The sequence below is a fragment of the Eptatretus burgeri genome, chromosome 2 (genome assembly GCF_056783735.1).
Source record: "Eptatretus burgeri isolate ZD-2024b chromosome 2, Ebu_testis_v1, whole genome shotgun sequence".
NCBI classification, from domain to species: Eukaryota; Metazoa; Chordata; class Myxini; order Myxiniformes; family Myxinidae; genus Eptatretus; species Eptatretus burgeri.
In genome coordinates, this window is record NC_140962.1 from 128,378,771 (window position 1) to 128,397,347 (window position 18,577).

Sequence of the window (18,577 nt, forward strand, 5' to 3'; positions counted from 1 at the left end):
ATTGCATCAAGCAAGGAAGCAGCGCATATCATTTTTACTTTGGTATGACTTGGACGGGGTTTGAACCGCAGCCCTCCCAGACTCAGAACAGAAGAATTACATGATAGCTGCAAACACTTGAACTGGGGTGTGTTCAGTTTCAAATTTCAGTTTCCACTCACCAAGTGGCTCAAGCACACAATCAAGCATTCCATTCAAAACCCTTGATAAGGATCAGTTGGCTTGGCAAGCTCGAGCCAGCTGCCTGGTAAGTGAACATACCCGTGGTGCTTGGTTGTCTGTCTGCATGCCTAGGTGTAGGTGGGAACGAAAATAAATAAACATGACACATTTATATTTTTTTAATGCAGAGCAGGGTTACTTTCGCTTCAAAGTATGCACAAGGAATGAGATGGTGAGTAAATAACTTCTGCGACGTCAACTTTTCGTACTGATTTTAAATTTGTTTTTCGAGGAGAATTTATAGTGATTCTTGACAATTGAGATATCGGGCCAAAACTATTTTGAAACATGTATTTGGCCATATATGTTCTTGTGGGTCAGGCTTTGAGTGATGGAGGTGTGCGCTCTTCTGAGTGCCCTTCTCGTTTTTATTTGTTATCATTTTTAGTGTCAAGCTCATTCGTTATAGGGAGAGGTTGAGGATGGTTCTAAAGTGTTTTCCTTTCCCCCCATTCATTGACATGTAAAATTGGGACTCGGGAGGCGTGGCAGAAATATGTCCCACAACTCTCATTTTGCTACTAATTATGGCAAACCTTGGCTCAAATCCCATTACTTGTTCAGATGTGGTTCGGCTTTCCTGAGCAAATCCCAGCCAAACCACCCAGCCATACCATTGTCCAAAAACAATGACTTTGTCTAGCCCCATGGTGAGTTAGTTGCTCGTTACATGCCGTTTTTACTGCAATTATTGACTTCACATTTTTTGACTCATAACAAAACCAACATTGCAAATTATATGAAATGTTATTTATTGAATTACAAAACCACAACAATCATACATGTACTAAATTGTAAGTTCCAAAATAACAGTAATTACATCATCAAACATTTTAACAAATCAAAACACATCACAATAAATTAGATAAATTCTATTTTTTGAAACAGTGAAAATGAAATGCAATTCCTACAAGGTACTTGAATGGATCAATTACAGTTGTAGAAAAGATACTTTTCTAAAAAAACCAAAATTGATTAAATCTTTAAGACTTGATTTATTATATTCATTGCTTTTCTGGAACATTCACTATTTTTCTCATTTGACGTCTCATGTTCCACTGCTTTACCTTCTGAGAAGCTGCATTCTTACAAAGCAGAAGCTTGTATGCTGACATAAATTCGGGGTTCCTGGTGTATAAAATAGGGTTGCACACTGAATTTATGTAGCCCACCCAGATCGTTATGTGGTATTGTGGTTCAGTCATACAATGGCGACAAATTGCTTGCACAGGATACATGATAAAGAAAGGAAGCCAGCACGTGATGAAAACTCCCAGCACTACGACTAGCGTTTTCAGAGCACGTCTTTCATTACGTGAAATTGTCCGCCCTCCACCATTTCTTTCTTGAGTGTTCTCATTCCTTGGGTAGCACACACCAGTCTGGGAGATCTTCTCCACCTAAGCACATACATTTGGATTTACATTTTGCAATCAATTAATGAGTACCTTTAGAAGAAGCGTTTTAGTAGTATAATGGTCTTGGGTGAGTGTAAGACTCAGATGACCACCTTCATTCGTGAATGTGTATTTGACTAGGATTCAAGTAGATGTACAGTCCACTGGTTGGGTCGTTAAACAGAGGCTGGGCTGTGCCGCTGATGAAGTGAAAAATGAATTTGTTTCAGGGGCTGGTGATAACTCGACTACACTTTGCGAAACATGTGAAATCTCTAACATCCACCAACTAATGCCGGAATATGAGAAACCGGACAGCTTATCATTGGATGAAGAATCGAACCGAGATAGTCACATGTAAAAGCACTACATCCACACCATCTTGTCCAATCAGAAGGTATGGGGATGGGGGAGGGGTGGGGGTGGAAAGTACTGACCATACTTTTTATTAAACATCCATTTTGGCTGTTCTGTTATGTGCAATGTTATTTGCAATTACATCAGTGTCATGACGTATTTAGAGTCGTAAGACCCGTTTTGTATATTTTACCTTGCCTGACTACCCCCCTTGTCTCCACATGGTGCTCAGCAGGGCAGAGACAGGGTGTTTGAATGGGAGACGATACTTGTTGCTCACAGATTGTGCAGCATTTACTGTTATGGGACTTGATCTGTGCCTTGCTGTCACACCAAGTTAGGGGATTCATTTTTTTATTTGATGGAACTTAGCTTGGTCAGCAATGAACAAACAAATTGGTTCCCAGCAATATAGCTGGCAAGTTTCAATTAGATCGGACCAGTGGTTGTCGATATGTATGTATATATATATATATATATATATATATATATATATATATATATATATATATATATATATATATATATATATATATACATACATATATATATATATATATATATATATATATATACATACATATACATATATATATATATATATATATATATATATATATATATATATACATATATATATATATATATACATACATACATATATATATATATATATATATATATATATATATATATATATATATATATAATTACGAAAAATAAGCAGCTGAGGAGACATATTTGAATGAAGAGTAAAAGCACACTGAGCTTAAAATAATACTGAAAAGGTTTACTAAAACTCTAATATTTCAGAAGGCCACTATCTTCCATCTTCAAAGCTAAAAAAACATTTAAAACATCACACGCGAAGAGACGTTAACAACACTTATGTCCATTGGGAATGGCTGCATGTCACAATTGGGCGATGAGGAGGACCAATCACCGTGAGGTTTTGAACGGATTTTTTTTTTTTTTTTAAAGAGGAGAGTGGGATTGGATGGTGGATTTTCTTCCAGATTGGATGTTTGGGTCAAAGGTTCAGTGTCACGTGTTTCATGTCTGATCCTGGTTAGTGTGTTGGGTCTGGCCTTCGCACCTGTGGGTGGGGGCTGTGGGAAATTGTGTAATCCTCGAGAGGCAGCATGCACGTTGACAGTGACGGTTAATCGACCGTGTGCCTGAAAACAATGCTTCGAGAATTTCCCGGCTGGCTCGGCCCGGTGCCAATAGCAATAAAATCATATTCCACCAATAAAAAATTATTTTAAACACAAAAATATAATATATAAATCAGCAAGAGATTTCACCAAGAATATTTTATTTTAAACATAAAAGTATCGATATAAATAGGTCCTAGAAAATCATCTTTTTTATTACAGAAATATGGTGAATATAACTCATGGTAAGTATTTGTTGTAATATTTGTAGTTTTGCAGACATCACATTGAGTTCTTTTCAACATATTTATAATCCAAAAAAAGATGATTTTCTCGGATATATAACTATATATATATATATATATATATATATATATATATATATATATATATATATATATATATATATATATATATATATATATATATACGATTGACCCCTCCCATGCTCTTCTTGCCAAAACAGCTGCATAAAGCAACCAAAGAAGACTTATGCGAGGTAATTGCTAAAAGCTGTTTCGATGCTGGATTTTCGATATATGTTCTCTGTTATTTGATGATTTGCGATTTTTTTAATAACTTAAAAAAAGAATTCATCTGTTCAAATGTATAATCATAAGCCACCATTCCAATTCCAGAAGAGCTTATTTTCTACAATCATTGCTTTTTATTAGGTTCCTCCGTGTTTCATATCGATAACTCAAATTTCAGCCTTAGAATAATGGTAATTCACAAAATGAACTGGTATTATGAAGTTTTACGCAACATACTGTTTTCTTATATTTCACTTTTGTTTGTCAGAGAATTTGAAGCATGAAATAAAACTAAGTTGAACTGTTTTAAGGTTGGAGAGGAATGTTAAGGTGATGCTATATGTATGTCCATGACAGCTGCATCATGGCAATTATTGGCATCACGACTGAAATAAGGAAGCCAAAATGCTGAGAATGCTGGACAAATGGTGATCCGGGAAGTTGTGAAACTGGATGCGGAACTCTTAGGCTTGTAACAGAGCGATCCCATACAGGATCGGCTGCTCTATATGATATATTTATATGTGAAGGTATTATTTTTCTTTCTTGGGATTTCTTGGAAGATTGGATCTCATTTCTATGACATTTTGACTACTTTCGTCGAAATAAAATAATAAGAGTTGCAATCAGTTGTTAACATTGAAATCCAAAATAAAACTGTGAAATAACATTGAGGAAGCTTACTCACCTGTCGATTGGCTTCTTTCAAAATGCGTGCATAAAGGAAAAGCATCGCAGTAACCGGAATGTAGAAGGGGAAAATAGCTGTTGTGAAAACAAAATTCAGGTTTCCAATAAAAACACAGCATTCTGGGTTGTCGTAGCATTCTTGAGCCTCCTGGTCAGTGGCACGGTACCAGCCGAAGTGAAGAGGTATGAATGAAAGAGAAATGGCTTCGACCCAAACAATGATGATTAAAAGAAGAGCACGGCGTGAAGTCATCAGAGTCCTGTAACGAAGCGGCATCATAACTGCCATGTAGCGATCAATGGCGATCAAACACAGACTGTTTATGCTTGCTGTGACACTCGATATATCCATCATGTACCGGATGTCACATGCCAGAGATCCAAAAATCCAATTGCCTTTGATTATTTGAAATGCTGTGAGAGGCATTACCCCAATTCCGATGAGTAGATCGGCGCAAGCGAGGGAACAAATGAAGTAACTAGTGATGCCTTGCATGATATTCTGCGAGTGAATGACACAGACTATCACCAAAGTGTTGCCACATATTGTGAGAGCAACGATTATGCTGAATACAATGCTCAAAACTGTGTACCATGGTTCTTCCATGCTGACTAGTCCTTTGCTATTCCTCTGATCCAATTCGTTTTCTCAAAAATCAGTGTACAAACTCTCAAAAATCATTCTAATAATTGATCCCGAAGAATCGGGAAAAATAACATCATATCTAATATCATTGTCAACTTACACTTATCCTTTAATTTTTTTAATAGAACTTTTAATAGAAAATAATCGACACACTGCAGAGTGCGGCCACGGGAAAACATAAATATTCCTTAAAAAACACCATGGGACCATTTGTGTGACGTCATGTTCGTCTCCAGACGATCCTGATGATCTTTGTAGTATGGGAATTGCAAAGTACAATGACCATTAATTACCTCCCAATATAGTTTTCCATGAAGAATGACCTGATGAGAGGTATAATTTGAAACACAATACAATGCAACATCATACTTATACAGCATGATCTCATGCTTATTTTTTGCGATTTTCGTTTCTTAAAAGATTTGTTTGAAGCGTTACTGTATAGCCATTAGATATACAAGTCTGAAGACGACGATGGTTCATGAGCGGTATTTGACGATGTAGATTGTTTCAGAAGTCAAGGATGAGACAATGTGATAATGTTTGACCAAGTTATAAAAATGAGCAACGTGATGTGGTACGAGTGACAGGTTATTCGCTGCAAAATGTCGAAAACCCGGTTTTGTTGAATAACTTTAAAAATTTGACCTTTGCATAACCTTTAAAAGTCACAAAACAATGTTGTGGACATTAAAATAAGGAAACAGGATACGTGCTATAGCTTATTGGAGTTAGTTCGTCAAAGAAGGTCGAAACCCGGTTCGATTCCCACAACTTTGAAAGTTTGACCTTTGTGAACTTCAAAGGTCAAAGGTAAAGGATTATGATCTTTGGTGCAAAACTTCCTCAGGAAAATTCCAGGAACAATATAACGTCATATAGGCAATATGGCATTTCGCACTCCTCGGATTATCCATACTTTGATGAAATCAGCGTAAAAACGAACATGAAGGGGGTGCCACGGGCAAGGTGTTTGAGATAGAGCAAAATGGTTTCATGACTTTAGGTGGGGAATGACCTCAAGATTAGGCATAAAAAATATTGTCATCCGAGCTCTCAATGTTTGGGCGGTCGTATGATTTTTATGTCAAAATTCGCAATTTTCTGAGTTCGTGACCTTGTGACCTTGACCTTGTGACCTTGACCTTGGGACGAAAATAAAAAAATCGAGCTCCGTGGGGCTATGCAGGTGCCTTTGGGCTAACCAAATACCGAAACCTCTGTCAGATTTGACAAAACGCCTCAGAGAAGATAAATTTTTTTTGTCAAAATTCGCAATTTTCTAAATTCGTGACCTTGTGACCTTGACCTTGGGACGAAAATGAAAAATCGAGCTCTTTGGGGCTATGCAGTTACCATTGGGCTAACCAAATACCAAAACCCCTGCCAGATTCGACAAACCCCTCGGAGAAGATGGATTTTAAAGTCAAAATTCGCAATTTTCCAATTTCCTGACCTTGTGACCTTGACCTTGGCACGAAAATGAAAAATCGAGCTCCGTGGGGCTATGCAGGTGCCATTGGGCTAACCAAATACTGAAACCTCTGCCAGATTCGACAAACCCTTCAGAAAAGATAATTTTTTGTCAAAATTCGCAATTTTCTAAGTTCGTGACCTTGATCTTGGGACGAAAATGAAAAATCGAGCTCCGTGGGGCTATGCAGGTGCCACTGGGCTAACCAAATACCGAAACCCCTGTCAGATTCGACAAAACCCCTCGGAGAAGATGCAAATTGAAATCGGCTCCCCCCTAAAAACACGGGTTTTTTGTGCGTGGCTCTGCCCATAATGGGCACACCACGCCCGTTCTCAGGAAAACACAACTAAATCATGATATAAACCTCCCACCAAAATTTTTATCAGAATCGGATCAAAACTCACGGAGCTATGCTCGGGACAGACAGACAGACAGACAGACAGACAGACAGACAGACACACAACAATAACGAATACAGTGGTCACTTATTTTTTTCATGAAAATTTTTTTTCGTGAACCAATAATTACCTGTTCAATTGAAACTTTCAAAAAAAAAACAACAGTAATTCAATCAGACAAACAAATTCTTCATTATAACATCCTATTTCCTCAGCCCTTCAATGGGATCACCAATGCAGTGCAGAGTACATTGTTGTTCGAGAACATAATATATAGTACCTCATTGTTATGTCCATACACTCATAAATCACCACAAATATGAGTTAGTCAGTTGGGTTTATTATCAGCAATCCAATCTCCTCAATGCACGGCATGGAGTCCTCCAAACCCCCACATTCCATGCACATCATAAATTTGGGTGAAAGCAGATGGAACTCTACTAAACCATATGCAAGACACAGCAACTGCCTCTTTTTTAAACTTAAGCAGATACATTGTTTAACTTGAAGGGTACTCGGTAGAGCTCATCCCTCTGCCACGTAATGCCTGATCCACGAGAATATATCGGGCCCAATACATTTTTGAAATATCATGCTATGTATTGTAATTGGCCCTGTCACTCAATGGTGTAGAATCAATTTAAAATTAAATAATATTCTTATCCAGATCCAGATTCGGGGATCTTCACCAACATCGAAGCATTTTGTCGTGGTCACACACCAACCTGTCCACCAAGTTTCATCCGAATCCGTCCACAACTTTTTGAGATATTGTGATATATATTAGTTTAGCCCAATCTCTCAATGGTGAAGAATAATTTAAAAAATTCCAGTTGTTGGATCCGGATCCGGATCTTCACCAAAACCTACTCAGTTCTTTTTTGTCACACACCCAACCTGCCCACCAAATTTCATCCAGATCCGTTCACCACTTTTTGAGATATCCTGCACACAAACAAACAAACAGACAGACAGGGGTGAAAACACATCCCTCTTCGCCTTCGGAGGCAGAGGTCATAAATAGGATTCTCAGTTCTCATTTTTGAAGAAAATCAAAATCGTGAAAAACACAATAACATTGCTCTTTTATTTCCATCTCTAATTTAAAGTAGTCCTGAAAAGCCTTTCCTGGCAATACATCACATCATGCATACGAGAGTTCATGACTGGGAAATTGTATAGACCCTTTTACCCCCACCTCCCCAACACCCCTACGGCCATACCCCATGCCTCTGAACATTCTGGCCTCCCCGTCTCTCCCTCCCCGTCTCTCCCTCCCCGTCTCTCCCTCCCCGTCTGTCTGTCTCTCTATCTCTCTCGCCCCCTGCTGACTGTTTGTTCGTTGTATACTGTCATGGCCGCTCCTTGCTTCGTGTCGTGAGTACCCCTCCCCTCCTCTGCTGTGATGTTTGGTGTTTCCACTTTCCCCATTTTTCGTTTCCCATGTGTTCGTTTTCTACTTGTGGACTTTTCCAGTGTTATTTTTCCTTCCTGTCTGGAGAAGAAAGAGAGAGAAAGAGAGAGAAAGAGAGAGAAAGAGAGAGAAAGAGAGAGAAAGAGAGAGAAAGAGAGAGAAAGAGAGAGAAAGAGAGAGAAAGAGAGAGAAAGAGAGAGAAAGAGAGAGAAAGAGAGAGAAAGAGAGAGAGAGAGAGAGAGAGAGAGAGAGAAAGAGAGAGAGAGAGAGAGAGAGAGAAAGAGAGAGAGAGAGAGAGAGAGAGAGAGAGAGAGAGAGAGAGAGAGAGAGAGAGAGAGAGCCCACGGTCTCGTGTCGAAAATCGTAGGCCGAAGGCCTGTCATGGCCGCCGGGGGAGGTTTTTCTCGTACACTGCGACCGTGTTCTTTTGTTAATTCTCAACTTTAATCGTTGATTTCTTGGTGTTTGTGAAAACGCCTTTTTTTTCCTCTCGACAAAGTTTACTAAATTGTCGAGTTAGAATGGCGGGTGAACGTTTCCGTGTCGAGATGTTCGAGTCACTAACTCGTGAAAACGCTGTTTTTTGCATCATTCCCAGTGAGGTGGAACTTAACGATGTGCTTTCCGCCATCTGTAACATCGTTGGTTCACATAATATTCGTGCTGCTTCTCGCATGAATAACAAGTTTGTGGTATTTGTGTCGGAGGAACACATGGCCGCCACGGTGGTTGAGCATGGCCTGTTCATCGAACCGAACACTTACCTCTCTGTGTTCGCTTTACAGGCCCCAACAGTTAAAGTTAACATTAATAATATTCCACCATTTATAAGGAACCAGGACTTGTGTAACCAGTTAAACAAGTTTGGTAAGGTTGTGTCGAGGATCTCAATGGTGCCGATGCGTCATGTTAGTGATAAATTTAAACACGTCATGTCCTTTAAAAGAGTGGTTAATATGATACTACCTGGAAATGGAAAAACACTGAATGTTGTACTCGGTGTAAAAATTGAAGAGTTTGAATATAAAATGTATGCCTCCTCAGAGGTTATGATGTGTTCTGGGTGTGATGCTTACGGGCACGTGAAGAGTGTTTGTCCAAACACGGTTACACCACAGGAAAGTGAAGGTGCCGTGAGGAACGATGCTTCTTCACCACAAACTAATGGGGACAAGGTGAATCGGGAGCCGAGCCCCCCCCCCCTCCCGGCTGAGGTGTTCGACGAATTGGACTCGTCCACCCCGACCAGCGCTGGAGAGAGGGGGTGTAATCGTGACGTAATTAATCCACCCCCACCAAACGAGGAAGTGAAAGTGGTTGCTTCCTCTCCTTTACCATCCACTGTACAGGACAGTGTGGACGATATGGAGGTATCTGTTACGGATACCAGGAAAAAAGGCCAACAACGGTCAAATGTTGATGCCTTTGATGCTAAGGAGCAGAATAAGGTTCAGATCGTGTCGGGCTCAGTGGACCTCCAAGGGACGTCTCACATTGGAAACCCCTTGGTGGTACCAGAGTCGTGTGCGGATGTGGAAACTTCGCTTGCTCCACTGGCTGACTCCGAGCGGGACACAGAGAACAGTGAAGTATCTCAGGATGTTTTAAGTGTTTGTCCTGTTAGCCAAACTTGTTCAGATGAGTTAACAGCTATGTCTGACAGTGATGAAGAAATAAATAAAGGGGAAAATCCCTGTGAGTTAAATGTTAACCCCTCCCTCACAGATGATGATGTAAGGGTTATATAGGGGAAGGACATGGACAAGGCAAATTCGGAGGGGTTCGTAAACAGAGCAGAACTTTCCTTTGAGCCAAAAGTAAATGTTCCCCAAGTAATAGGAGAGGTTATAGATGAAGCACTTGATTCAGATGAAACCTCTTCTACCCCACATTTTAGTGCTTTAAGCTTTCAAGAGGATGAATGGGGAAACAATACAACCTTAGTGTCTCAAGAAAATGTGATTAAATTCCTGGATGAGACATTCAGGAAAAGAAACGTAAAAATCAAAGATTACTTCCCGAATTTACACTATTTCATTAAAACTGCAAAGAGTATGATTAGTGATCCTTCTCAGGCTAACATGTCAGAGCCTCAGTTCCAAAAGGTTCAGGAAATGTGTTAATCGGGCTGGTAAAGAGTTTCAAGAAAAACTAACTGAATGGAGATAAAAGTAGCATCTCTGAACATCAATGGGGGCCGCAGTTGTGTGCGTCACCTCCAGGTATTTCAGCTCTTCCAAAATGAAAAAAATTGATGTGTTAATGCTACAGGAGACGTATGCAAATCAGTCTGCTGAGGATGAGTGCTGTAAAATCTTTAAAGGTTGTCTTTTTTTCCTGAGTGCGCTTGTTGAGGCCAAGGCTGGTGTGGCAATAGTGTTGTATCCTCGACTCCAGCCTTCGGAGATAACTTGCAAGGAAATTTGCTAAACCTAGTAACCTAAAAATTTGCATGACAAATGTTTACTGTCCTAGTGCTAACTCTGAAAGAGGTGCCTTTCTGTACAAGTTGGCAGAGTTTGTAAGCACCATTGACTTAACCATGTTGTTGTGTCTGGGGGGGTGACTACAACTGCACCCTCGACCCACTACTTGATCGGAACACTTGTGAGCCTCATCCACCCAGTGCAAGGCCTTTGGCACAGCTCGTCAAAAAGTTTAAACTGGTGGATGTGTGGTGGGTACAAAACCGTAATATCCGTCAGTGTACATGGGTTTGTGCATCAATAAATGTTTTGACGATGGCTCGCCTCGACAGATTTTATGTTAACCATGAAATGGTAAACATTGTTAAGAACTCTTATATAAGGCCGTCTGGTTTTTCCGATCATCACATGATTGTTATGGTGTGTGGCTTTCCTCATCATGTCTGTGGAAGTGCATATTGGACTTTTAATGTGAAACTTCTACAAAGTGCACATTTTATAGAAGCTTTTAAAATGGTATGGGAAAATGCGAGTCACAAAAGGGTTCATATTTGAACTTAAGACAATGGTGGGACTGCACAAAGTCCCAAATCAAGTGTTTTTGCCAACAATACTGCTCTTACAGCACATACAACGCTTTTGGTGTGATATCTGCTTTAAAAAATGATATACTTATCTGTGAGCAGAAAGCTGGATTGTCTAGCGTGAATTTCCAGCAGTTGTCAGAGAAAAGGACCCTTCTGGCTGAAATGGTGAAAGAGCGGGCAACCTGTGCATTCGTCCGACTGCGGAACAAAAAAAATCCAACTTGACACACCAAACAAAGGGTTCTTCAATTTGGAAATAATGGTCAAGACCTCTCAACAAATCCATGCTTTGCGCTCTTCTGGTGGTGATTTGTTGACCTCCCTGAGTGATATCAAGCATGAACTACAAGACTATTTTTCTAAACTCTTCACAAAAAGAGCTGTGAATGAGGAGAATAGGAATGCGATGCTTGAACAGCTCCCTTCTCTGTCTGAAGACCAACAGCAATTGCTTGAGCCTGGCATTTCTCTTGGAGAACTTACTGCTGCGCTCAAGGACAGCAAGGATGGGAAAGCCCCTGGACTAGACGGCCTTCCGGCTGAATTTTAGAAGGCTTTCTAGGACATTCTAGGCCCTACTCTTCTTGAGGTCTTTCAGGAGAGTGTTGAACAAGGTGAATTGCCATTGAGCTGCCGGAGGGCAGTTTTGTGTCTCCTTCCGAAGAAAGGAAATCTACATGAGACCGCAAATTGGCGGCCTGTGTCACTCCTCAACACGGACTATAAAATATTGTCAAAAGCACTTGCAACCCGTCTAAAGGAAGTCATCTCCTTCTTGATTGGCACTGATCAATCATACTGTGTTCCAGAACGTTCCATATACGATATTTTTTTGGTGAGAGACTTGATCAGTCTTGGTAGAACTACATCTCCTGGTTTTGGTTTATTACTTTTAGATCAAGAATAAGCTTTTGACAGTGTTAACCATTCTTTTTTGTATTGATGTATTAAGGAGAACAGGGTTTTTGGGAAAAATTTATTGCTTATGTTAAGTTATTGTACAAAAATGCATCTTGTCTGCTGAAGGTTAATAATGGTCTTTGTTACCCTTTCCCCTCTCAGCGAGGCATCCGTCAGGGCTGTGCGCTATCAGGCATGCTCTACAATCTATCCGTTGAACCTTTATTAGTTTTACTTCGGAACTCTGTGTTAGGAGTCTCTCTTTGACAAAACTCCAAAGTCGTCGTTTCAGCTTATGCTGATCATATTTGTGTTGCTATTGCAAATCAAAAATATGTTTCTGAGGTCTCTCGTTGCCTTACCCAGTTTGAGCTTGCTTCTACTGCAAGGGTAAATTGGAAAAAAAGTGTAGCTTTCTGGGTGGGCCCCAGATCGCCTTCCTCGTCCCTGCCTGTTTTACCAGGAGGAATACAGTGGAGTAGTGAGGGGTTTAAATATTTGGGCTTATTTCTAGGAATTGAAGCGTATGGCCAAAAAAATTGGGAGAACTTCCTGGAAAAAATTAAATTGAAACTGGCAAGGTGGAGAAGATTGTACCAACTTCTCTCGCTTAAGACACGGGTATCAATCATAAACAACCTGGTGGTTCCATTTATTTGGCATAGAGTTATCCCACTTGAACCTCCGAGATACTTGATCACAGGCATTCAGAGGGTTCTGACTGATTTTTTCTGAGGTGGCCACCATTGGCTGGGCCCAGACGTGGTCTGCAGACCCCGAAATATGGGTGGTCAAAATCTGATGCATATCCCAAGTCGGATAATGGCATTCCGGATTTCCACGATCAAGCGCCTAGTGTACAGTGAGTGTGTTCCTTGGCGACCTCTCACAAAGGCCTGTTTGCAGAAAGTGGAAGGTCTGAAATATGACCGTGAACTTTTCCTCATCGACCTGCAACACGTTGACATGTCTCAGCTCCCCAGTTTTCATCAGAGCCTTTTGAATGTTTGGCAAGTCCTCGGAGTGCAACGTTTAGAGGTATCATACGATGCCCAAAAGTTTGTACATGAGCCATTAGTTCGGAATCCTTTATTCTCTAGAATTTCAACCTCCAGGTCGTTTATGCATTTGTGGGGGAAAAATTAATATTAATGTATTTTAAATTGTAACAAATGGAGTTTCAGAAATGTAACTTTTATGCTGCAAGTTGAATTGGCTGTCATTTCTGGCCAAAAGACTTTTGCCCTAAATGATAAGAAATGTGTTGTTCTGGAGCAGATTGACCGAGCTGATAAATGAACCTTTGCTTAGAAATGTACGAAGTGGCTTTTCGTCTAAATAAAAGGACACGTCTACAGTCTGGGTAAATATCCCCCAACCTCTCTCTCATGAAAGTATAAAATGCTTTGAAAGGTAAATTGTTTTCAGTGCAAGCACGTGAGGAAGTATAGTATCTCAGTGGCTTGTACTCCTTGGAACTGACCAAGTACCAAGTTAGAATAAAACTCTCTGATGTAATGTAGAAGTGAATTGAATCAGGTTGGCCTAACTGTTAACTAAAGTAAGAATAAATGAAATAGAACCAAATAATATTGCAATCAATGGGGATTCTTAAGTTCATTGTACAAGGGTGAGAAGTGTATAGTGTATAATTAGAAAAATAACTTGTTTCACAAGGAAGGACTTGTGTGGACATCAGTTTTATCAGTGTCGATGGGGTTTTTGTAGGATTTTATGATTAAATCGGACAAACGTTAAACTCTGTCTGAAGTCAAATAGGATTCCACAATCGGCCAGTTAGAATCCTTCAGGAGGACAACGATCACAACAAGGTGGGTTAAAAAATCCACGTCACATTGTTTCACCAGTGTTGGAATAAACAGAGTGCGAGACCTATTGCATCCATCCTTGAATGCCTGGCTACCTGTAAGCTCACTTTCATCAAAAACTGGTGTTCGTTCTGCTCGTATTGTGGAAAATGTCTTGAAAGCAGTAATTCAAACCTTTCATAGACTAAACATCGGGTGGATTGGGGTGGATGAAGTGGTAGACTCACGTCTCTATTTCCCTGAACTTCAAATTGCCTCAAAAAAACAATAGGGTGTGTTCTCCTCAAACTTAGGGGAAATTGGTGTGTTTCACATCATGGGGAAAACGGCTATCTACAACATATGTCTGGAAGCATGTATTATACCTTCTTTTACAAAACTGTTGAAAAATCGGTGGAATGAGACCTTACCCGCTGGAGCTTTTTTAACTCAGTGTGGAACAAAATGTATAGTTCTCCAACTCTTGGGCGAACTGGAGACCTGAATTGCAGACAAGCACATCAAGCCCTGGTCACACAGACATTGCTCCATAAGTTTAATTCTTCTGTTCCAATTTCTTGTCCTTTTTGTGATTCGATTGAAAATGTTGCCCACGTTTTTATTGAATGTAAGAGATTGGTACCCCTCTTTCTCTTCCTTCAACAGCTTTTCTATAAATTTAATTATGTTTTTTCCTTTCCAGTCTTTATTTATGGAAGCGGGGGGAATTATAAAAGTAAACCAGTCCTCTCATTTTTGTCTTTTCTGTTGGGCATTGCTAAACTGGCAATTTATAAAACCAGGAAAGCGAAATTGAAGGGGAAAATGCAAATATGCTTTTGTGCTTTAAAGGTATGGTTTCGGCACGAGTAAAAATAGAGCAGGCTTATCTTTCGAGCCTGGATATTGTGGGTGATCAGTGGTACACTGATGAGGTTTTGAGTTTCTTTTCGTGAGGAATCTGTTTGTGAAAGTGTAAAGTACTTACTTACTTTTTTGCATATATGTATTACTCTATGGTGTGTTTGACATGAACAGACAACCTTGCTTTTGTTGAATTTATTTTTGCTGTAAAATTGTTTGGATTTGTTTTTATGGAGTGTGCTTTTTCTGGTGTGTTTTGATACTTTTATAATAAAAGCATACAAAAGTCCAGTCTCTCTCTCTCTCTCTCTCTCTCTCTCTCTCTCTCTCTCTCTCTCTCTCTCTCTCTCTCTCTCTCGCTCTGGCTCTGGCTCTGGCTCTGGCTCTGGCTCTGGCTCTCTCTCTGTCTCTGGCTCTCTCTCTCTCTCTGGCTCTCTCTCTGGCTCTCTGGCTCTCTCTCTCTCTGGCTCTCTGGCTCTCTGGCTCTGGCTCTCTCTCTCTCTCTCTCTCTCTCTCTCTCTCTCTCTCTCTCTCTCTCTCTCTCTCTCTCTCTCTCTCTCTCTCTCTCTCTCTCTCCTCTCTCTCCTCTCTCTCTCTCCCTCCCTCTCTCTGTCTCAGTACAACTACCACCATGCTTATTAGTTGGGAGTTATCATTACAACAGCCACCCATAGCATTGCAGGCCTTCTGCAATTCCATGGACCAGACTCAATCTGTGTTGCCTGCTTCCCAATTGAGCCTTTTGAAACCCACTGATCCTCTGTCATTTTTCCTGTCTTCAACTCCACACACATGGGCTAACTATGGATTTTTAATTTGTCTGCTTCCCTCCACCTATCTATCAATCTGTTTACTGCCATTCATCTCTTCGTTGACCATCGCCCTCTGCAGAGTAAAGAAAAAATCTAATTTTACATGAGCCCAGACATCTGCAATGTGAAAAAAAACTGCATTTGTTTCATTTGTCTTTCAATATATTGTGTTTCGTGAATGCCACATTGTCTCTTATAAGGTTTCATTACTTTTGGTTGTTTCAAATATTTTATCTTTGACTTATGACTACTCCTTTATTTTCTGTTCTATTGAGAGGCCATATTTTTCTTCGATCAACAGGATGTTCCAAAAATCTATCATTATTTTTCAACAAGCGCTTGTAAGCATCAAGGAAATCAGGACTTCGAGAATATAAAACAGGGTTGATTGTAGAATTGCTGTAACCGAGCCACAGCGTATAGGTGTAAACACTTTCTGGAAAACAAGTATAGCAAACAACTTGCACAGTATATGCAATGAAGTAAGGAAGCCAGGAAATAATAAATGCCCCGATGATAAGAAAAACAGTTTTGAGAGCCCGATTTTCTCTTGAACTGAATGATCGATGATGAGGATCCACCTTGCATTCTGCATTTGCCATATCTTTTCGAATCCTTGTCTCCTTTATCTTGACTTTCTGAAAGGAAAATACACAAATTGAATTGTCACAAAATATATGGTGGAAACTAGATCAAAATAGTGTGTATTTGCATTTGCAGCAGAAAACTGTCATTCTCTTTTGAAATGCCTGTTTCCTCACAGCACTTTGATGTCTAAACTCCAGCTATTATATCAAAAAACAGAGATACCATGACATCATCATGAGATCATTCTCTAAGACACACATAAACATTTGAGGTCTGCATAGTGTTGTAGATTCAGCGGCGCTTAACAGCACTGCCATCTCAGGGGTTATAACGCCCGGCTAGTTCGGCACAGGTCTCGGGTCATGCGCCTCAGATCACGATACCAAAGTACCCCTGTGCCCTGCCAGTTGGGGATATACACCCCGGCTACAGACTGGGGTTGATCAGAGTCCGATCGAAGTCTGCTACAGTCCATAGCCAGTTTGGTTTGAAATACAAATTGAGCAGTTGTTCTTCAGTGCGACATGAATACATTCAGGACGGCAAATCTCGTATGAATCAGCCAAATTTAATAGGGAAACATCAGGAAACATGACACCAGCAAAGCATTCACAAACGTTATAATTCATCTATAACCCGCTCTTATCTTGGGAGCTACGGATATGGGTTTCGAAGGGAGCCCCAGCAAAATAAGCCTTAGGCCTGGACAACATGCATACAAGACACGGACTACTTGGTGGTGCCTCATGGATGAGAGGAAAGGTGTGGAAGGCACGAATGCGGCTTGTGACAAGCAGATGGTGTCGGATTTGAGCGCCCAGCTCGAGCATGCAGTGTGGCAAGATGACGGCGACGTACTCCAATCGGCATCACTCACGCACGCAGCCTCGGTGCGTCCAGCCCCTCGGAGGTCGAAGGCACAAGAGAGAAAGATCTATGGTGTGTTCCAGCTAGTTTCTCACAAGGTCCAATATGCAAATCCAGGCCTGGTCTGCACACCAGACCAGGCCAAATCTGGGTATTGGGCTCCGCAGGTGGATCGATGGGATAAAAAGACGTGGTCGAGCTGTCCAGGGAATAAGGACAGTCAGAGGCCCCGTGGCTGGACTCAGGATGAACCTGGGGACGACCTGCATTCTGGATCCATGGCCGAGGAGGAACAGCTCGACGAGTCACTCCTCATAAAGCAGGTCGCAGACCGGAAAAAGCAGTTTCTCTTGCCGTTTTGGGGCGGGCCTTTCGGACCACCTCCAGGGACATGTCATTGGTCCATCGTTCAAGTTTGCAGCAGCTCTCTGCCAATGGGTTGCTGGCACGTCTGGTTGACTGGCTTTGTCAGAGCGCTGGGTGGGGGCTGATTAAGAGGGGGGAAGGAAAAAGAAGGCGCCTCTTGGTACACCACCACTGTATGAACACTGGATTGCCTGATACACCTTCTGATACACATGTAATGTCCGATTACCAATCAACGTTGCTAAACATGCATTTAAGGGGGGATCTGGGCTAATCCTATATTTAATAACCCACGAAGGGCCCATTTCCACAACACCAGCAGGCATGTAAGATGTCCACCATGAAAAGCTGACAGCATTAGTGTGAGAAATTTCTGAGGATACAATGAGGAGTCAACAGATCAGTGGGCTTTCATCATTTCTGTAACGAGGTCCTTGGGTTTGAATCCTGGGTTGAGTAAATATTCTTTCACACTCGGCCCATGCAGGAATTAATAATTATATATATATATATATATATATATATATATATATATATATATATATATATGTATGTATAATGTATATATAATATTGCATTAGATTGGGGCAGTTGGGATAACATTTTTTTCAAGAGGAAGAAGGTGCTTCCAACCAAAAGTAAAAATTGTTTTAAAATCTTTTGTGCCTGATTAAGGTGGCTGTGAAGCTGGTGAAACATTGCCTGAGACCAGGCCTGCTCTCGCTTTTTTGCTCAAATTAGCAGAGTCGATCCAGGTTTTACATCTGGTTCTTCTTTAAAAATCAAATATACAAACTTAAATATATATGTTTATGTATGTATATATATATATATATATATATATATATATATATATATATATATATATATATATATATATATATATATATATATATCTATATATATATACATATATATATATGATATACAGGGTGTCCCTAAAAAAATGACATCATTTCGTAGTCTAATAACAAAGCTAATTCTCGTTCAAATGATCTCAAATTTTAACAAAATGTGTATAAACTAACTAAGTTGAATGTTTAATTATTATCTCAATGAGAATCTACC

General features: G+C 40.3%; 1 protein-coding gene and 1 long non-coding RNA gene across 2 annotated transcripts in view; one reads left to right on the top strand and one right to left on the bottom strand.

Annotated features, from left to right (window-relative positions):
- Window positions 1-290: 290 nt before the first annotated feature.
- On the top strand, window positions 291-4,144 carry LOC147033071 (uncharacterized). The gene is made up of 3 exons (XR_015055437.1): window positions 291-394; window positions 1,850-2,016; window positions 4,024-4,144. It is a non-coding gene; the product is annotated as an uncharacterized LOC147033071 (long non-coding RNA).
- Window positions 4,145-16,016: 11,872 nt separating this feature from the next.
- LOC147033072 (beta-1 adrenergic receptor-like) overlaps window positions 16,017-18,577 on the bottom strand; it is a 7,524-nt gene continuing 4,963 nt past the window's right edge. The window contains exons 2-3 of the mRNA XM_085851144.1: window positions 16,270-16,326; window positions 16,017-16,124 (exon numbers count right to left, since the gene is read on the bottom strand). Coding sequence (XP_085707270.1) covers window positions 16,017-16,124; window positions 16,270-16,326 — 165 coding nt within the window. The remainder of the gene's footprint in view (window positions 16,125-16,269; window positions 16,327-18,577) is intronic.